A 19,688-nucleotide genomic window follows, 5' to 3' on the forward strand; every position below is an offset into this window, starting at 1 on the left:
ATTTTTGTATTCCTTGTACTTAGCATAGTGTTGATCCATAAAAATTTTCACTATTAAAGCCTTACTAATTGATTTATTTGATTCAATTGATCTGCCTGTTATTTCATAATTTGGACAGGGTGATCAGGACTTTACAGTAGGTTGCCAAATTTGGAGAGTGTTAATGGTTCTTGTAGTGCTTCACCAGCATATAAACAACAGAATTTATAATCTGCTTAGCAAGAATAGTTAAAACAGAAGTTACTATATGACTGGCTGGCCTGAACTTGTTTATTATCCTATTCTGTCCTTCCTCAATTCATCTGTGGGCATCCTTCCTGCCACTTGCTCTGAGCAACTTTTTGGTACTTGCCCTGAATATGAAAAACTCTAGTTATTTTTCCAGCTGGTATTTCCTGTATTTTGCCTTCTAATGTGATATGAACTTTCCAGGCTGAATTTCTTTTCTGACTCATCTCAGTATATTGTAGTATGGTGTTTCAGATAAATCACAGTACATTTATTATTCTTTAAAAAAATACAGTAACACTAATACAACAGTAAGTGCATGAGGGTCCCTATGCTAGTTACTAGAGAACATAAATTTAACTTATCTAGGACACCATAATGATCTTAATATGGGAATAGTACCCAAACACAGATAATTATAAATAATATTATATGATAAAGACATTAGAGATAAAAGAGAACAAATTCATTGTGAATGCCTGACCAAGTCCTCAGGATACATTTTCTTGGATCCTAATTCAGAACTTGTTCTTGTCTCATTCCCTGTCCTATTCCCTGAAGCCCAATCATCCTGACATTAGGCAGAGTTTGTAGGGGAGAGATACCCAAGTTAAAGATGACTAAGCCTTGCCCTACAAGTGAATGGTGAACTCTGACTAGACTGTTTATTCTAAAATAAAGTGTCCTCAGTCTTGAGTCCTGGGAGACATTGTCCTCACCTCTGAGCCCTGGTACATATTGCCCTCATATTTCAGCTGAATTTCTGGGTTCTCTACCACAATATTCTCTCCCTCACACCGATACAAAGTTGCTCCTGAGAGTGAGTAAAAATCTTATTCCTCTGTCTCCATGAAGGTAGCCAGTGTGGAGGCTGTTGCCAAGCTGACAATAAATCTCTCCCATGAGCATGTAACTTGGCTCAATTTTCCTTAGTACCTAATGGCACCCTGAGCCACTGTCCCCTGGGATAAAATAAACATTAACACCAGGAGAAAAGGAGTATCAGATGAAAACAATGGCAAGCAATAACTATCCATCCATGCATTCATTCAGGAAAAAACAAAGCCCTTAGTGGGTACAGAGCCCTGTGCTGGGTGCTAGAGTTCAGGAGAAGTTTAGAAAGGAAACAATTTCTGCTCTTACTGGAACTTACATTTTAGTAGGGGGGTAAGGTAAAAACATAGTTAATTTTACACAAAATTACATAAGGATATTAAAGAAAAGAATGATGAAATTGAGAGGTTTGTAGCAGGAGATCTGGGGGATGGTTATTGATTAAGGGAACTTTAAAGAAAGTGATATTTGATTTAGGATTTAAATGATGATTAATGATATAATAAGCAAAGGAAGAAAACGAAGTCATTCTAGGGAAGGCAAGACCAAAAACAGGAACAGCCAATAATAATGGAAGGTAGTATTAATAATAATGATTTGTTGTTTTTTCTTCATTCTTGAAGAGAACCATGATATCAGAGAGGTGATGCCCATGATGAGCAAGTGATTAGAATTGAAGTGAGGACTGTGCAAAGTCACCATCTTCATTTTGTTCTTTGGAGCTATCAGGGTCAAGTGGCAAGTCATAGATCAGGATGACTAGAAACAGCCCTAGACACAATGGGAAATCTTGACTTTTTAAAATATCTTGACTTTTTAAAACTAAAGTCTTTAAGAGATCTCAGTTTGATTGAGGAAACATCCATTCACTGGTTAAGCTCAGGTAAGAAATGGAGCAGAGAGTGACTAGGAGTACTAATAACAGTGAGAGGACATAGCAATGGAAGGTAGTAACAGTGGCAGATAATAGCAATAGCAAATGATGATAGGAATTACATAAAAGCAATATTGGGTAAACACAACAGTGGTAGGATCACACATTAACAATAGTGAGCATAGCAACAATTTGTAATAACCAGCAGGATATCAATTGTATAAGGTAAGTATGGTTAAAACTTGAAACTTTACCAAAGCAGGAAAGTATAGAGCTTTCCTGGGTCCCTCGCCTATACTCTGGCTCCCAGTCTTACCTCTGCTTCTTCAGACTGCATCAGGAGGTCACATGGAGGCTTAACAGCTTTTGGCCGGTTAGCAAACCAATAGGCCAGCAGAGCAGCAAAAGCCCCAATCCCCACTAATGTGGTGGCTGGCAAATTACGCAAAAACTGGCTGAAATCATCCAATTCTGGCAGACGCAGGCTCCTCAGGATCTCCTGAGCTTGCATTTTCTCCAGGATTGAAAGGGCAAACTCTGTAAGATACCAAAATACAATAATCAGTGTGGTTGAGGGGGTGGGGGTATGAGGGAGGAAGGGGGGTGAGGGTGGAAGAGCAGAGGGAGATGAGAGAGACAAGGAGACAAGATGGGAAATTATGGAACAAGTGTACAGAAGATATCCACAGCATTCTTTTAACTTCTGGGCATCCACTGCCTGGGCTTTTGGGTAACTCTAATCCCTTTGTGCCTCTAATTCCAGCAGCCCCACAAAACAGAAAGCCAAAAGTCAGGGATACCTTAAGCTAGAAGCCACTATATCCAAGTAAGCACTGATTCTGAAAGCCTGGTGAGGATAGGCAGGTGCCAGACTTCTGAAGTCAAAGACAAAGACAAAGAGATTACAGGATGATGGGGAGGATCTTGGAAGAGAAAGACTTCATATTTGTTCTGATGTCTTTAGGTCTTTCTCGGTATCACATGAGTCTCTGGAGCAGTAGCTCTTTATGGAAGATGTTGAGGGACCATATGAATGCGTGTACAGAATATATTTGCCTTACACAAAGAGAACTTGATGTTTCAGCATTAAACAAATTTCTTTCAGTTTTTCATTATTAAATCAAAAGAGAAAGCCTTTAATCCAGTAGCTTTTTAAAAAGTGGTTCACCTGACTTTTAGACTTAAAATTTTTGAGTGATTTTCACAATCTTACCTCTCCAATCCTTTCATATGGTAGAGTCCAACTTAAGTATCAGTCTCTTGGGCATAGTTTAAAGAAATGGGATGAGATCAGTGTTAGTAGCCTATATCATGTTTTCCATATATTTTCTGGAACAGGTAAATAGTTAACTCCTTCAATTACTCTATATGTAAGATTTGAAAAGAACTCTGTGCTGAGGATAGACTGGCAGCTCTGTAGAGTCAGAGATCTGAGCAATATATGCATCTAGTTACTTGCCATGTCTCTACTATATGATTCAGGTTTTGGGTCTAAATTAGGAAGTTTTAACAAAAGATCGATCTTGGCAAGTTATTTCCCAATTCCAAAATCAACTGTCTTTGCTTTTATATCAATGCACAAGAAAGGAATGACTGAATGGCCTTCCCTTTTCCATGATAGTCCCTATTACCTTATGCATAAAGTTCTTTTCCCTGGTATTTAGGACCCTCTATTGCATTATTCTGTTTCCAAATTCTCATACTGTTCTACTCTGCAAACTCTATGCTCCAAATACAATGGATTACAATCTTTCCTTTAAAAGTAAACTACTTTATCATTCACATGTTTTTGCTTACACTGCTCCCTATCTTCAGCATTAAATTAAATTCAAGACAATCACTGAACATAGCCCAGAGAGATTTTAGTATCCCAACCCAATGGGATGAAAATGGATTCTTAGGGTGGATGATACAACTGGGGAGGAGGAGACTGCGAGGCCAGGCTTTTAGGTTCCTGGGAAATACTGATGTGGGTGAGAAATAATTTGCCCAGGTAGTGGAATAAAGGAGAATATTATATTCTAGATTAATTTTGCTCCAATCTTTTATCATTGATAGAGACTTGTTCAAAAGTGAAAGGGATGGATTTATGCTCCAACTGCTATGCCAACATTGGTGAGGCTATAGGTTTGTATAAACCACAAGAAAGAAATTTAAGAGTACACACACTTTGGTGGGCTATCATGTTCTGGTTATAGGAAAATTGTAAGATAACTCTTTTGCTATACTGGCATTTCTCTCCCCACTCCACCCACCATCCTAATCTTTAACATAGCCACAAAAATGGTATTAGTGTGACAACCTTCTGGGAGCAGGAGAGAGGTATAGAGGGAAAAATGACCATCTGCTGTCCTCTAATGAGAGAGACTTCCGGAAAATACAACTATGAAAAAAGTACTAACCAAGCTTAGCTCTATTGGGTAATACTCCCAGAAAAATGAAAAGCAGCAAATTAAACAAAACCAGAAAGAAAACACCAATGAGCTATTTAGTCCAATTTAAGACTATACCAAAAGATAGTCCAAAGTCTTTGTATGTCCTGCTTTAGAAGATGTCCCAAAGGGACAGGCCAGCATCCAGCATGATATCTAGACAGAGCAAACCTGAAGATAATATCTGAAACCACAGAATTCCAAGTAGGTGACTGAGCAATGAAATCAGACATTGAAGAAATCAAGTCATTCCTGCTCCCTCCTCCATTCAATCACTGAAGTGGGATGGGAGACTTCATCCCTTGAACTTGAACTTTGCTTGAACAAAGCAAAGGAAGGTTGAACATAGAGTTTGGTGCAGAAATACTTTTAAATCAATAGGTAAATAGGTGGATATAGGGAATTGGGAGAGGGATTTAAAAGTAAAGTTAGAGTTAGAGAAGGTAAAGCCAAAAGAAAAACAATGTTTGAAAATGAAGGACTAATGATAAATGATGAATTAAAAGAAGAGAAAGAAAATATAAGAACCAGTGATCTAGGAACCTAAAAAACCAAGTTGAATGAATATAGGAATGTCAAAAGAGTAGTATCTGATTAATTCAATAATAGATTCCTATTGTTGATCACATTCTTTTTTTCTCCATCTTTTTCTTTTTTAAAGAGGAAGTTGGGAGACAAAAAAAAACTGTAATAGGAAAAGGTGGAAAGAAAAATATATCTAACAAATGTGTAATTATAATATTAATGAAATAATTTCAGTTACAAAATGGAAGTAAAGATGAATTACTTATCATAATGTTTACAAGAAACACATATGAAAACCAAAGATTCACATAGAGTTAAAAGGAGAGGCTGAAGTAGGAATCTGTTATATCCAGGAGAATTTAAAAAATAAACCAAACTGAACAATAACTCCAAACCAAGAGTAGTGATCATGATCGTAGACAAGATAATAATAAAAGAAATAAGGAAAACTTTATTAGGGGAAACAACCTTATATATAAAGATATTATAAATAGTAAAATTATATCAGTAAGATATATATGTGTGTGTGTGTGTGTGTGTGTGTGTGTGTACATACATATGTGTGTGTACCAAGTGACATAGTACCTAAGTATTTAAAGGAGAAGCTAATCAAATTATAAGGTAAAGAGAAACCGAAACTACAATCACTGGAAACTTCAACATCCTCCTTTAAGACCTAGACAAATTTAACAAAAATATAAATGAGAAAAAATAAAAGATTTGAGCTAAAGAGAGCTGCCATAGATACAGTGTGCAGAACAACTCTTAGAGGTAATGCCTGCTAGGAGATCCTACCTACAAGATTATATAAACCCTGGGGAAGGATTGCTCATTGGAGGAGGTTCATATGCCTCATAAGCTCTGAAAAGAGGTACACTTGTTTGTTGACTTATAAATAATTTTTTCTTGTACTTTGTGATCTCTGCATTAGTGACAATATAGTGGATTGTATAATGAAGTAGCTACATTTAATCTGGGTTTTTTCAACAAACCCGTGATTTGAGCAATCCCTCAAAGCAAAGTCAAACAAAAAATGGTATAAGCATTTCTGTGGCTTCATAGTGATTTAGAAAACCACATATACCTCATGTTCTAATGAATTTTTATTTATTTTGAAAGATATTTCCTGTTAATATTTTAATCTGGTTTGGTATTTGAGAGTGTTTTGGGGTCACAATGAAATCCATGGATCTACAATTCCACCCCAAAGTATACCCAGGTACTTGTCATATGAAAGCCTCTGGCATAAGATTACATAACTACTTTTATTATTCACCAACAATTATTAATCATTTACTGGATACAGAGGACCATATTGTTCATTGAGAATATAAAGATGGAAATTGACATGGTCTCTCTCCAAGGCAAGGAAGAATGTGTGAAACATATTCAGACAAGAACAGAGAGTTAGATTCTGCTCACATTAGGAGTTCCTAGAAGGAATTAGCAAACCCTAATTTGCTTCAGGCCAAAAGTCTTAGTGTTCCTGTTTATTACCAGGGTGATTTGGATACCTATGCTCAGAAAACCTTTCTAACTATACCCTTCTTCATGTCTCTTGTGTAAGGTTTGTGCTTCATTCTGTTTACCCTGGTTTCTTGGTAAAATATTGCTTTTAAAACTTCTAGTCACTTGTGGATTCATCACAAGGGGAGGGAGCAGGTGTTTAATGAGGAAGACTCAAGAACTATAATTAAGAACTTAAGTCAACACAGAAAAGGGAATGGCCCCTGGTGGTTGGGATCAGCTTTGGCAGGGTGGGGAAGGAGAAGAAGAGTAGAGTCAACAGTGAGTAGGAACCTAGAAGGGAGGGATGGCTATCCTTTTACAGAATGGGGTAATAGTAGTAGTGGTAGTGGTAGTGGTAGTAATGGTAGTAGTAGCAATAGTAGTAGTAGTAGTAACAATAATACTAATAATAATGATAAATAATTTTTTATAAAATAGTCCTTATTATGTGTTAGGCACTATGATAAGATTTTTACAATTTATTGTCTCATTAGATTCTCCAAAAATTCTGTGAGATAGGTGTGTTATTATTATCTCCATTTTACACATGAGGAAGTTGAGGCAAACAGAGATTGAGTGACTTGCTCAGGGTCACATAGCAAGTAAATATGTGAGACTATATTTGAATTTATGTTTTCCTCTTAAGACTTTGTGTTCTATTCATTTCACCTTCTAGTTGTCAGTAAAGTAAGCTTTCTGCACTTCTGTTGGTCACAAAACTCTCTTCTTTGATAATAAGTTGTAAACTAGTAATTCTGGTATCTGGGGAAAATAACAACAAAATAACCCCCAGAACAAAGACAAATTCAGTTGCAAGAAAAGGGATAACTCTAATATAAAGGTTCAGCAATATGAAAGCAACTGATAAAACATATGAATGCCAAGGCTTAAAGACTTTGAAAAGATTCCTTAAAGTCATTAATATCTGGTTTTTAATGGCAGAAAATTAATTTATCTTTCCTAGTTGGTCCCTCTCTCTTTGTGCACTTAGGGCTTTGTCCTATGTATCTTTGATAAGAAAATCCCAAATAAGTTCATGAAAAGTCAGACATGGTTGCAAATAGCTGAACAATAACAATAACCAGGCTCTGACATTTTATAGCTTTGTAACCTGGAACAACTTATCTCATTTGCAACTTGTGTCCCTTCTCCAAAATTCAGTTTCCCTCTTTATAAAAACAAAAATAAAAACACTTCTTATGTCTTGGAGCCTTAAGGATTTATGACTCCAATATAATACCCCCCCGCAAAAAAATTCAATGCCAAAACTATTTTTTCTTTTTTTAAAAAAGGAGGTATCACAGAAAACACTAGACAATAATAGAAAAAGCACCAAGAGACTGTATATTCTCAAATCTATCTTTAAGGCAAGACAAGATGATTTTTGAAGATAAAGGTTATTCACTGGACTTTTGAAATTTTGTTAGAGAGTAAGGCCAAACTTTAAGCAGTACATAAAAAAAAAAAATCAATAAAAATACTGATAACCATTGAAATACATTTGACATCACAGGAAATCTTTGGATTCAGAATAGTTTACAAGTGAATTCTGTCAGATATTGAAAATATGGTTAACTCCTTTACTATTTAAACTCCTAGCAAAATATTCTAGGACAAGGTCAGTTCAGTGATTCAGGCATAGGACTACAATTTAATGAAACACTCATGGACCAAGAAGTACGATTGTAATGTTCTGGATAGCTTTCTGGAGGTCTCAGGACCAGGCTTGGTTTCAGTAGAATAATCACCATGAGAATAGTCAGGCATAAAGTCCAAAGTCTTTATTTTGTCCCGTGCAGTCTGTCTCCTTCGTCTAGGGCCGGGGCTAGCTTTGTGGAGGCTCCCTGCAATGGGTCTTGGTTTCAGTGGAAGAGGCAGAAGAGATATCACAAGGGTCTCTATATGGAAGTCTGTGTCTGGGTGACTTTGTCCCAGTTTATATACTCTATTACAATTACATCATTATAATATACTGAGTGTAAACCAATCATTATATCACCAGGAAACCATTATTTGTTGTAAGATTAAATCAATCATACTGAACTAGAGAATTCACATGCTAAACTAGATAACCACTGTCTTATCAATTCCACTGAGTTACCACCTAGTTGTAGGATTAAATCAATCATACTGAGTCCCTGCCCTTTACATACAATAAAAATATTTTTACTTAGAAAAGATTTAATAAGATGTTTACTTTTTTAAAATTACTGAACACAACAGCCCCTGCTTTTCTCCACACTTACCACTGATACTACACAAGATCAGAAAGACATCCCACAGTACAGTGAAAATTCTGCTCAATTTTCAGAGTAATCAACCTTCCAATAAACTAAACTAAACTACAATATCAACTCTAGCTCCTTACAGAATAAACTCTTTATACTAGGTGAACAGGAAGCTATGCCAATAGTTCAAACCATAGGGCCTCCTACCAGCCAAATCCTAAGGATGACATCTCCACCCACTTAAAAGAAAACAAGCTTAGTTTATGTAAATAGATACAAATGGAAAGGCAAGTTTGTGCATATGTGCACACACATATATATGCATTCATATTCATATATACATACCTCTATATGCCTGTTTGAATATACATATAGCTGGGTCTCTATGTGTATAATATGTATTTTTTAAAATGTTTAAAAATTTTTGTAATAAATATCATTTCATGTATATACAAATATAGGTTTTGATGAATGAGAATGATTAAGGGTAAGATGAAATTCTGTTTCAATAGTGCATTAAACAATACCAGCTAACTGAAGATGATGTGGGAGATGGAAAATCCAGTGAAGTGATGGACATGGACTTAATATTGTACTTATTTCATAGTAAAATGGGTACTCTCATCAGAGGCAGTGGTGTAGGATAACCATTAAGAAAAAAGAATATATTCTGTAAGATCACAAATGCATTTGTGTGGATATGTACAAATGCATACATGTTTGTATACATGCATTTTTTTGTTCAGTTGTTTCATCATATCTGACTTCTCTGGACCCCATTTGGTTTGTTGGTTTGGCAATGATACTGGAGTGTTTTGCTATTTACTTCTCCAGCTCATTTTACAGATGAGGAACTGAAGCAAACAGTGTTAAGTGACTTTCCTTGGGTCTTGCAAGTAATAAGTATCTGGAAGTCTTTTTGAATTTAGGAAGATGAGTCTTCCTTACTCCAGGACTGGTGATCTATCCATTGCTCCATCTAGCTGTTAAAAGAGTCAATATAAATATCATGGTACAAAAATAAAACATGTTTCCTATGTTAATTTTTAAATGGACAATTAAAATTCATAAACAATTAACAAATTTAATATGAAAAAAGAAAAAATGCCAAATGACCAAAATCAGAAATGAGAAATTATTTGTAATTATTTCAGTTTAGAGATAAGAAAGCTGAGGCCTATAAAGATTAAGTCACTTGCCCAATGTCACCCAGCTTGTAAATGACAGAATTTGAACCCAAATCTTCTAACTCCAAATTTATATATTTTCTGTCAAACTGCATTGTCTGTACTTAAACAGGATAATCTTTTATAATGCCACTTACTTTCTGTGTTATCTCTAGTTTCTTCATTTGTAAAATGCTTGGATATGGAAAGTGTGGACTTGGTGACCCTTAAGATTCCTAAATCCATGATCCTAGGTTCTTATCAACTGGTCAAGTAATCCAGATTTTCTTGGAGACTTCTACAGAAAAGAAAGCCACTAATTCCCAAAAGAATCTTTAATACTTTTGAATAGCTCTAATTGTTGAGGATTTCTTCTTATATTAAGTATAAATCTGCTTTTCTCCAACTTATGTTCATTATGACTAGATCTGATTTCTGGTACTAAGCAGAACAAGCCTAATACTTCTTCCTCATGACAATATTCAAATATTTGAAGATGTCACATCTAAATCTTTTCTGATTTAAACATCCCCAATTCCTTTTAACAATCCTTATATTCCATGGTCTTGAGGCCTTTTGCTATGCTATTGTCTCTAATATCCTTTCTAAAATTTGGAGCCTAAAACTGAACCTACTGGTCACATTCTGAACATGTTAGAATGAAACAAGATTATCGTGTATCATTATTTGGATACTATGTGGTTTTTACTGTGGATTTCATTGTTTTACTATTGACTCATTAAATTTAAAAATACATTGAAAAACTGTCAGCTCTTAGTCATAAGAGCCATTGCTTAGGTTGGGCATCTTATCTTCCTGATAGAGAAAGAGAAAAAAATGAAGTATTGCTATTAAATTCACATGTATTGCTATTAAATTTCATCTTACTATTGTTTATTCAATCCATTGTTTTAGTTTAGAAACTATTATAAAGTAATTCAAAGTGTCAAATGGCTCTTGCTCTCAGCTTTGTGTCATCTGAAGGTTTTATAAGCATCCCATCTCTATGACTTCATCCAAGTCACTGATAAAAATATCAAACAGTACAATACAAAGATATGATCCTGAACGACATTATCCTAGACATTTTTTCCAAATTAACACTGATCCATTCATTGTATAAAGTAATAGCAATATTAAATAATAATATGACTTACTGTTATCAATACAATGATTCATGACAATCCTATCCAACTCCAGAGAAAGAATTGTTGAAGTCTGAATGCAGTTTGAAATATACATTTTTATTTTCTTTATTTTCTATTTTGTTTCACAACTTGACTAATATGGAAATGTGTTTTAAATCATTGCAAAAGTATAACCTATATCAAAATGCTTGCCTTCTCAAAGTAAAAGAATTTGAAATTCAGAATTTAAAAGAAAAGAATATTAAAATTGTTTTTACATGTAATTTGAAAAAATATAATTTAAAAAAAAATACTGTTCCGTTAATGACTGCCTTTTGAGTCTAGTCATTCATTCACTTCTGAATCCTCCTATCACCTAGCTCAGTAATTTCAAACTCAAATAGAATTAGATCCTTAATGGTCACACAGTTATTTAAAAAATAATAAATAATTAACATTATGTATATATATATATATATATGTATATATATATGTACACATATATATATGAATATGTATCTTATATAACCATAGCATGCACACATACAGATGTGTATATAAATCCAATTATATATGTATCTGAATATATATATTATGGAATTTTTATTTTACTAAACATGCCAATTTCATTTTAATTTGATTTGGGCTTCATTAAGGTTGCTTGGAGTCCTCAAGTTTGAAATTTCTCATCTAGTCCAAATTTCTTCATTTTGTTCACAAGGGTAGCATGACCTTTGTCAAATGATCTCCTAAAGTTTAGAAAATGATATCTACAGAATTCCCATGACCTATCAATTTGTTCTGTATCTTACTATTATGCAGATCTTAGACTAGAAACATAAAAGCATCAAAGAAAGCCAAGGACTTGCTTACTATTCCCTTTCTTAGCTTGAATTTATCCTCCCTACTAACCATTTTGGTTCTATTTTCCCTAGTGTAAAGATCATTCTTTTGGGCTAGAAAAAATAAAATGATTTGAGTAGTTATGCCTTCCTTCTATCATGCATAATTCACTCATTTGCTCTAAGCACTGGCTCCATCCTTTCTTTGTTCTTTCTCTTTTCCCCCCACCTAGGTAAAACAAAATCCTTGGTATTTATCACCTTCAGCTTATTCTGTGCAGCAGGAATCCTCAGAGAATCACACCACTCTTGTATTCATCTACTATTATCTTGCCTAACTTCCATAATCTAATTGAGAGGCAGGAGGATAGACTTCTAAAATTGAAGTCAGTAAGACCTAGATTTAAACTGCCTAAGATATTTATTAGCTGTGCAACCCTGGGAAGGCCTGGATTCCAGTTTTGTTAAATGCCTGAATCTTAATTTGTTAAAATAAGGATAATCTGTAGCACTAACCTTACAAGGTTGTTATGAAGATCAAATGAATTAATGTATCAAAAGCAAGAGCACTAACTTGGAATCTTGACTTGTAATTTACTAGCAATGTTATTTTGGACAAATCAGTTAATGTGTCCATTAATCTTTAACATTAGGGAGTTAGACTACATTGGATTTAAAGATTTAAAGATTAAAAGATTTAAAGATTCTTCTAGTTTTACATCTATATTGCTATGAAAAACACCTTAGGATTTGTAGCAGCAAAAAAACTAGAAACAAGTTGTGTGTTTAGTGATTAAGTAATAGTGGGAAAAAATGTGGTAAGCCAATATAATATACTATTGTGATATAATAATATATTATAAACATAAAAATACAAATTAATATAGAACATAGTAAGAAAAATCAAAATAGCAATATACATATTGACTACAAATATGTAATTAATAACAACAGTAATAAAGATCTAGAAAAATTACAGAAGACAAAGAAAAAGTATGGGAAGAAATAGAAGTGAGATGATTTTGTCACTACATTGTTATAGCAAATCGACTATTAAAAAAAAACAGTAAGTGGGTAAGTGGAACATATTAGTTATACAATATACAGAAACAAACAGGCACAAAAGCGTAGTGGCTAAGACTCCAGTTACTAGGATAAGAACTCACTGTTCAACAAAAATTGCTAAAAAGGTTGGAAATCAATCTAGCAGAAATTAGGTATAGCCTATCACTTCATGCTGCAACATATTGAGATAAGTTCTAAATGGTTACGTGATTCACATTAAGGCTGAAATCATAAACAAACTAGAAGAGCAGGGACGAAATTACCTGTTATGTCTGTAGATAAAGAGAGAATTCATGATCAAACAAGGAATAAAGAGCATCACAGAAAATAAAAATGTGCAATTTTTGATTACATTAAATGTAAAAAAAATTTTCACAAACAACTCTAACATAGTAAAAATTAGAAGGGAAGCAGATAATTAGGAAAAATAATTACAACAGCTGAACCAGGCCAAGTTTGCATAGAAGAAAACTGTGTTGGAATCACACAATTGTGAAGATCCTTAGAATATGATATCTTATGGATTTCAAAGATGAGGAGGGAGTTGTTAAGTGATGGTGGTAGGAAGAGAATGTAAAAAAAAAATCTTATTTCTAATACAATGTGTCTCTAATAATGAAAAGAGTTGACATAAGTAAGAGAGAGTGGTAAGAGATATGTTATTTTTAGGAGAAAGCCAAGTTTCCAGGAGCAGATGAAACCTTGAATCTACATAGAGCTTACTTTAAAATGGTAGCAGAGAGGCCAATCTCTAATGCACATCTTGCTCATTAAGCACCTCCTCTCTGAACAACTGCTATGCTTGGACAGGCTCCACAAATAGATCGATGACTTTGTACTTTGAGATCCATTTAGCAAAATTATATTGCAATTGGCAGTCTTTATTAGAACACCTTTCTGCCACTGTCCTCATTCCAAAATTCCATAACAAAAAGAACTCAACTCTGCCCTCTTTAATTCTGCCCTGTGCAGAAGAGGTCAAAAAGGCAGAAAAGATCTCCTGAGGGTAGCAAGTTCACAGAAGACCAAATAGAGTTCTTAAAATAATATAATTTCAGCAAAGGAAAAGGGGCCACCAAAGAAAAACTCGTGGCCCTAATAGATTCACAGAAGAATTTTATCAAACTTAAACTTAAAGAACAATTAGTACTAATGATGTTAGAAAAGAACTTAGTGTAGTACCTACTACATAGTAAATGCTTAATAAACAATTATTTTCAATTTCCTTCCTTTCAATAATATACAAATCATAGCCAAAAATTGAGAAAGGAACTCTTCCAGAAAAATATAGTCCTAACACCTAGATTAAGAAATGATAAAATATTGCAGGAAAAGTATAGGTAGATATCGTTAATTAATATCAATTCAGAAATTTTGAAGAGTCCTATCAACTATGCCAATTAATATCCAAAGAATCACTCATTATGACCAATTTGTATTTGTGCCAGGGATGCAAGAATGTTTCAGCATTTTAAAACAAAATAATCAATCATGTTAAAAACAAAAATATGCCAAATCATGTGATTATCTTAATAGAGGCAGAAAAAGTATTTAACAAAGAGCAATACCCATTCATGCTAAAACAAAACAAAACAATACTAACAATATGGGTATTGAGGGATCTTTTGAATATTATAAAAAAGTATCTTCCTACAATCAAAAGCAAGAACCTTATACCAAGTATACAGCAGAAGCCTTTTTAATAATTATAAGAGTAAAAGAAGTCTGACTATTCTCCCTACTTTATTATTCAATATAGTTCTGAAAATGCAAGCAATATCAATTTGGCAGGAAAAAAGAAATTCAAGTTATAAAAGTAGATTATGGGGAGATAAAACTATGACAGAACCGAGAGAATCAGCAGATACTAAGAAAAATTAATAGTTTCAGCAAAGTTACAGGCTACAAAATTCTTTCAATTTACTATAAAAATCAACATCATTTTTTTGTTAATATCAAAATTTAAGAGGCAATAACAAAAAAGGAAATCTCATTCAAAACAACTATAAAATGCATTAAATATTTGCATATCAGTTTGCCTAAGCATAGAAATACTCGTATAAATTAAATTATAAAATATTCCTTAAAGAAATTTTAAAAGGGGGGCAGCTAGGTGGCTCAGTGGATAGAGTACCAGCTTTGAAATCAAGAGGACCTGAATTCAAATCTGATATCAGACACTTAACACTTCCTAGCTGTGGGACCCTGGGCAAGTCATTTAACCCCAATTTCTCATTTTTTTCTCCTTTTTGATCTAATTTTTCTTGTGCAGCATGATAAATGTGAAAATATGTTTAGAAGAATTGTACATATTTAAAATATATTAATTTGCTGTCTAGCTAGGGAAGGTGGTACTGGAGGGAGAAAATTTGGAGCACAAGGATTTTTTTACAAGGATGAATGTTGAAAATTATCTTGGCATGTATTTTGAAAATAAAAAATTAAAAATAAAAACTATCTAGAAGCACCTAGCTGATACAATGAGTGCATAGGGCATTGGTCCAAGTGTAAAGAAGATCTGAGTTCAAATCTCAATCTCTGATACTTATTAGGTATGTGACCTTGGGCAAGTAACTCAATCTGTTAGCCTCAGTTCCTTCATTTATAAAAAAAAGAAATAATAACACCTAAATCTAAAAACTAAAGGGTTGTTTGAAGATCAAATGAAATAATATTTGCAAAGAGCTCAGCATGATGCCTACCATATAAGCACTATGCAAATGTCAAATATTATTTAGAGGGAAGTAAAATTATTTTGATCATCTGACTACAAGAAACAATAAAAATTCAGTGGAAAGTAATGCAAGCAAGCAGCAACAAAAAAGAGTGAAAATGTTATGTTGTAATCCACAATCAGTTCCCATAATTGTCTCTCTGGGTGTATATTTCTCTCTTCATCACAAGATCATTGCCTGAATTATCTCATTGTTGAAAAGAGCCATATCCTTAAGAACTGATCGCCATATAATTTTCTTGTTGCCATGTATGATGATGCCCTGGTTTTGCTCATTTCACTTCTCATCAGTTCATGCAAGTCTCTCCAGGCCTGTCTGAAACTATTCTGCTGATCATTTCTTATAGAACAATAATATTCTCTTCACTATACCATAATCCATTCAGTCATTCTCCAACTGATGGGCATCCGCTCAGTTTCCAGTTTCTTGCCACTACAAAAAGGGCTGCCACAAAATTTTTGCACATGTGGGTTCCTTTCCCTCCTTTAAAATCCCAGTAGAAAAACTGCTGGATCAAAGGGTATGTACATTTTGATAGCCCTTTGGGCTATCAAAGATATCAAGGTCTGTCAAAGGGATGATTCTATAGTAAACATCACTATTTTAGCCATAGCATTGCCTATTTTGTAAGATTTTAGGAAGATAAGACTGACTACAACTCATAGGACTACAACTCACACAATAACAGACAAAACAAGAGAGTCAAAAAATTTAAATGGGAGGATGAGTTAGGGAACAGGTCACAACATTAATCATTCCATGCCCCAACTTCTTTTTGTAAGAGATATAGTTTTCTGGGGGTAGATTCTGGGAAGATGGCAGAATAGATCAGTACATTTCAAGCTCTCTAGATTTCCTCTACAAATGGAACAAATTTGCACTACAGGGCAAACATAAACTAATGAAAAATCAAGACTTGGGGCAGTACAGGAGTCCTCTTGGTACAGCCCAAGAAGGTAGGAAGAAAGACCTCAGGCTGGATTTAACCTGTGTGAAGTGCAAATCCCTCAGGTCTAACTCCCCAGAAATACCAAGTGGGGAGCCTGAGGCTAGCTGGATGTGGCAGAAGCCTAAGCAGAAACTACAGAAACTTTCATCTTCTTGACAGTTTGAGAAATGGGGTGGAGGGTGGGGATTGAGTGAATCTCAGCTGATTAGGAATACCAGGGTCAGCTGTGCTGTTGAGACATGGCCCTAGGTGAAGAATCAGCATCCAAAAAATGTAGAAGTAGTGGGGCAGGAACATTGGTAACTTCTGGCAGTTGCTGGAGGGTGGTTTGGGTTTCCAGGTCTAAGAGGAGAGCTGAAGTGAAGGTAGAGGCACTATCCTTCCATCCCACAATTAGAGGGGTTTACATTAATACTTTTCATTTTTTAAAAAAATGAACTGGCAAAGAAGAAAAAAAACTTACTATGATAATAGGGAAGACCAGGGCTCATTTTCAGAGGAAGACACTGAAGTAAAAAGAGCTTTTTCTACACCAAAGAGTAATGATAAATGACTCCCTGCCCACAGAGAATTTACACAACTCAAAAGAGAATTTAAAAATCAAATGAGACATCATGAAAAAATTAAAAAAATAAAAATAAAAACCATCCAAGAAAAAAAAAAGATTATGAAAAAAAGTTATTCAACTAGAAAAGGAGATACATTAAAGATGAAAATAACTGAATATTAGAACTGGGCAAAGGGGAAGTTATTGAAGTAATAAGAGATCAACAAATAACAAAAGAATATGAAGAATGAAAAAATAGAACAGAATGTGAAACATAAGAAAAACAACAGATCTGGAGAACAGATCAAGAAGAGAAAATGTAAGAATAATTGGACTACTGAAAGCTCTGACCAAAAAAAGAACTTTGATACAATGATGCAACAAATAATTCAACAAAATTGTCCTGGAATGACAGATCATGAAGGGAAAGTAGAAATATTCACCCATCATCATCTCCCCAAAAAAGATCTTTTCTGGAAAACACATAGGAATATTATTGCCAAATTTCAAAAACTCCAGATCAAAGAGATAATGTTGCAAGAAAACAGGAAAAAAATTAAAATATTCTGGAGCTACAGTTAGAATTATACAGGACTTATCAGTAGCCACAATAAAATAGCCAGGTTCTGGAATCATTTGTACTGGCAAAAAGAACTAGACCTGAGGACAAAAATATCATATCCAGGAAAATTATCTTTAATATACAATGAAAAAAAATATGGACAATCAACAAACTTGCAGATTTTCAGGACTTTTTATCAAGCAAACCAGAAATCAATAGAAAATGTAACATATAAGAACCAATACCCAATATTCATTTTAAAGAACTTAACATGGATAAATTATGTTTTCTATATGGCAATGTTTATGATTCACATCAGGAATTGGGTAGATTAAAATAAAGATTCATACAAATGAGGTGCAGAGGAAGAAGAAACATATTGGTATTGGAGGAGAGAGGAGGGCTTATAGTTCTGAAAACCTATTCACATTGGAAATGGGCAAAATAGTCAATATTACAATATATCATGAAGTCTTTGCAGATGATATGATAGTATACTTAGAGAACCCCAAAGACTCTGCTAAAAAGCTATTAGAAATAATTCACATCTTTAGCAAAGTTGCAGGATACAATATAAATCCACATAAATCCTTAGCATTTTTATATATTATAACCAACAAAATCCAACAGCAAGAGATACAAAGAGAAATTCCATTCAAAATAACTGTCGAAAGTATAAAATATTTGGGAATCTATCTACCAAAGGAAAGTCAGGAATTATATGAGCAAAATTACAAAACACTTGCCACAAAAAAATAAAGTCAGATTTAAATAATTGGAAAAGCATTAAGTGCTCTTGGATAGGCTGAGCGAATATAATAAAAGATGACAATATTACCTAAAGTAATCTAATTTTTAGTGCTATACCAATCAGACTCCTAAGAAACTATTTTAATGACCTAGAAAAAATAACAACAAAATTCATATGGAAGAACAAAAGGTTGAGAATTTCAAGGGAATTAATGAAAAAAAAAATCAAATGATGGTAGCCTAGCTGTACCTAATCTAAAACAGTAATATAAAGCAATAGTCACCAAAACCATTTGGTATTGGCTAAGAAATAGACTAGTTGATCAGTGAAATAGATTGGGTTCACAGGACAAAATAGTGAATAACTATAGCAATCTAGTGTTTGACAAATCCAAAGATCCCAACTTTTGGGATAAGAATTCATTATTTGAAAAAAAACTGCTGGAAAAACTGGAAATTAGTATGGCACAAATTAGGCATGGACCCACACTTAACACCACATACCAAGATAAGATCAAAATGGGTCCATGATTTAGGCATAAAGAACGAGATCATAAATAAATTAGAGGAACATAGGATAGTTTACCTCTCAGACTTGTGGAGGAGGAAGGAATCTGTGATCATTATTGATCACCAAATAGAAAATTTTGATTACATCAAATTAAAAAGTTTTTGTACAAACAAAACTAATGCAAACAAGATTAGAAGGGAAGTAACAACCTGGGAAAACATTTTTACAGTTAAAGGTTCTAATAAAGACCTCATTTCCACAATATATACAGAATTAACTCTAAAGAAATCAAGCCATTCTCAATTGAAAAATCATCAATGGATATATAATAATGGATAATTCTCAGATGATGAAATTGAAACTGTTTCTACTTAGATGAAAGGGTGTTCCAAATCACTATTGATCAAAGAAATGAAAATTAGGACAACTCTGAGATGCCACTGCACACCTGTCAGATTGGCTAAGATGACAGGAAAAGATAATATCGAATGTTGGAGGGGATGCAGGAAAACTGGGACACTGATGCAGTGTTGGTGGAGTTGTGAAAGAATCCAACCATTCTGGAAAGCAATCTGTAATTATGCCCAAAAAGTTATCAAACTGTGCATATCCTTTAATCCAGCAGTGCTACGACTGGGCTTATATCCCAAAGAAATACTAAAGAAGGGAAAGGGACCGGTATGCGCCAAAATTTTTGTGGCAGCCCTTTTTGTAGTGGCTAGAAATTGGAAAATGAATGGATGCCCATCAATTGGACAATGGTTGGGTAAATTGTGGTATATGAATGGTATGGAATATTATTGT

At 34.0% G+C, this 19,688-nt stretch overlaps 1 protein-coding gene across 4 annotated transcripts in view; it reads right to left on the reverse strand.

Moving 5' to 3' along the window:
- ACSL6 (acyl-CoA synthetase long chain family member 6) overlaps positions 1 to 19,688 on the reverse strand; it is a 141,245-nt gene that overhangs the window by 71,887 nt on the left and 49,670 nt on the right. For all 4 annotated transcript variants that reach the window (XM_074290962.1, XM_074290961.1, XM_074290960.1 and 1 more), the window contains exon 2: positions 2,253 to 2,473. In XM_074290962.1, coding sequence (XP_074147063.1) covers positions 2,253 to 2,447 — 195 coding nt within the window. In that variant the 5' untranslated portion in view covers positions 2,448 to 2,473. The remainder of the gene's footprint in view (positions 1 to 2,252; positions 2,474 to 19,688) is intronic.

The sequence above is a fragment of the Sminthopsis crassicaudata genome, chromosome 2, assembly GCF_048593235.1.
Source record: "Sminthopsis crassicaudata isolate SCR6 chromosome 2, ASM4859323v1, whole genome shotgun sequence".
Lineage (NCBI taxonomy): Eukaryota > Metazoa > Chordata > Mammalia > Dasyuromorphia > Dasyuridae > Sminthopsis > Sminthopsis crassicaudata.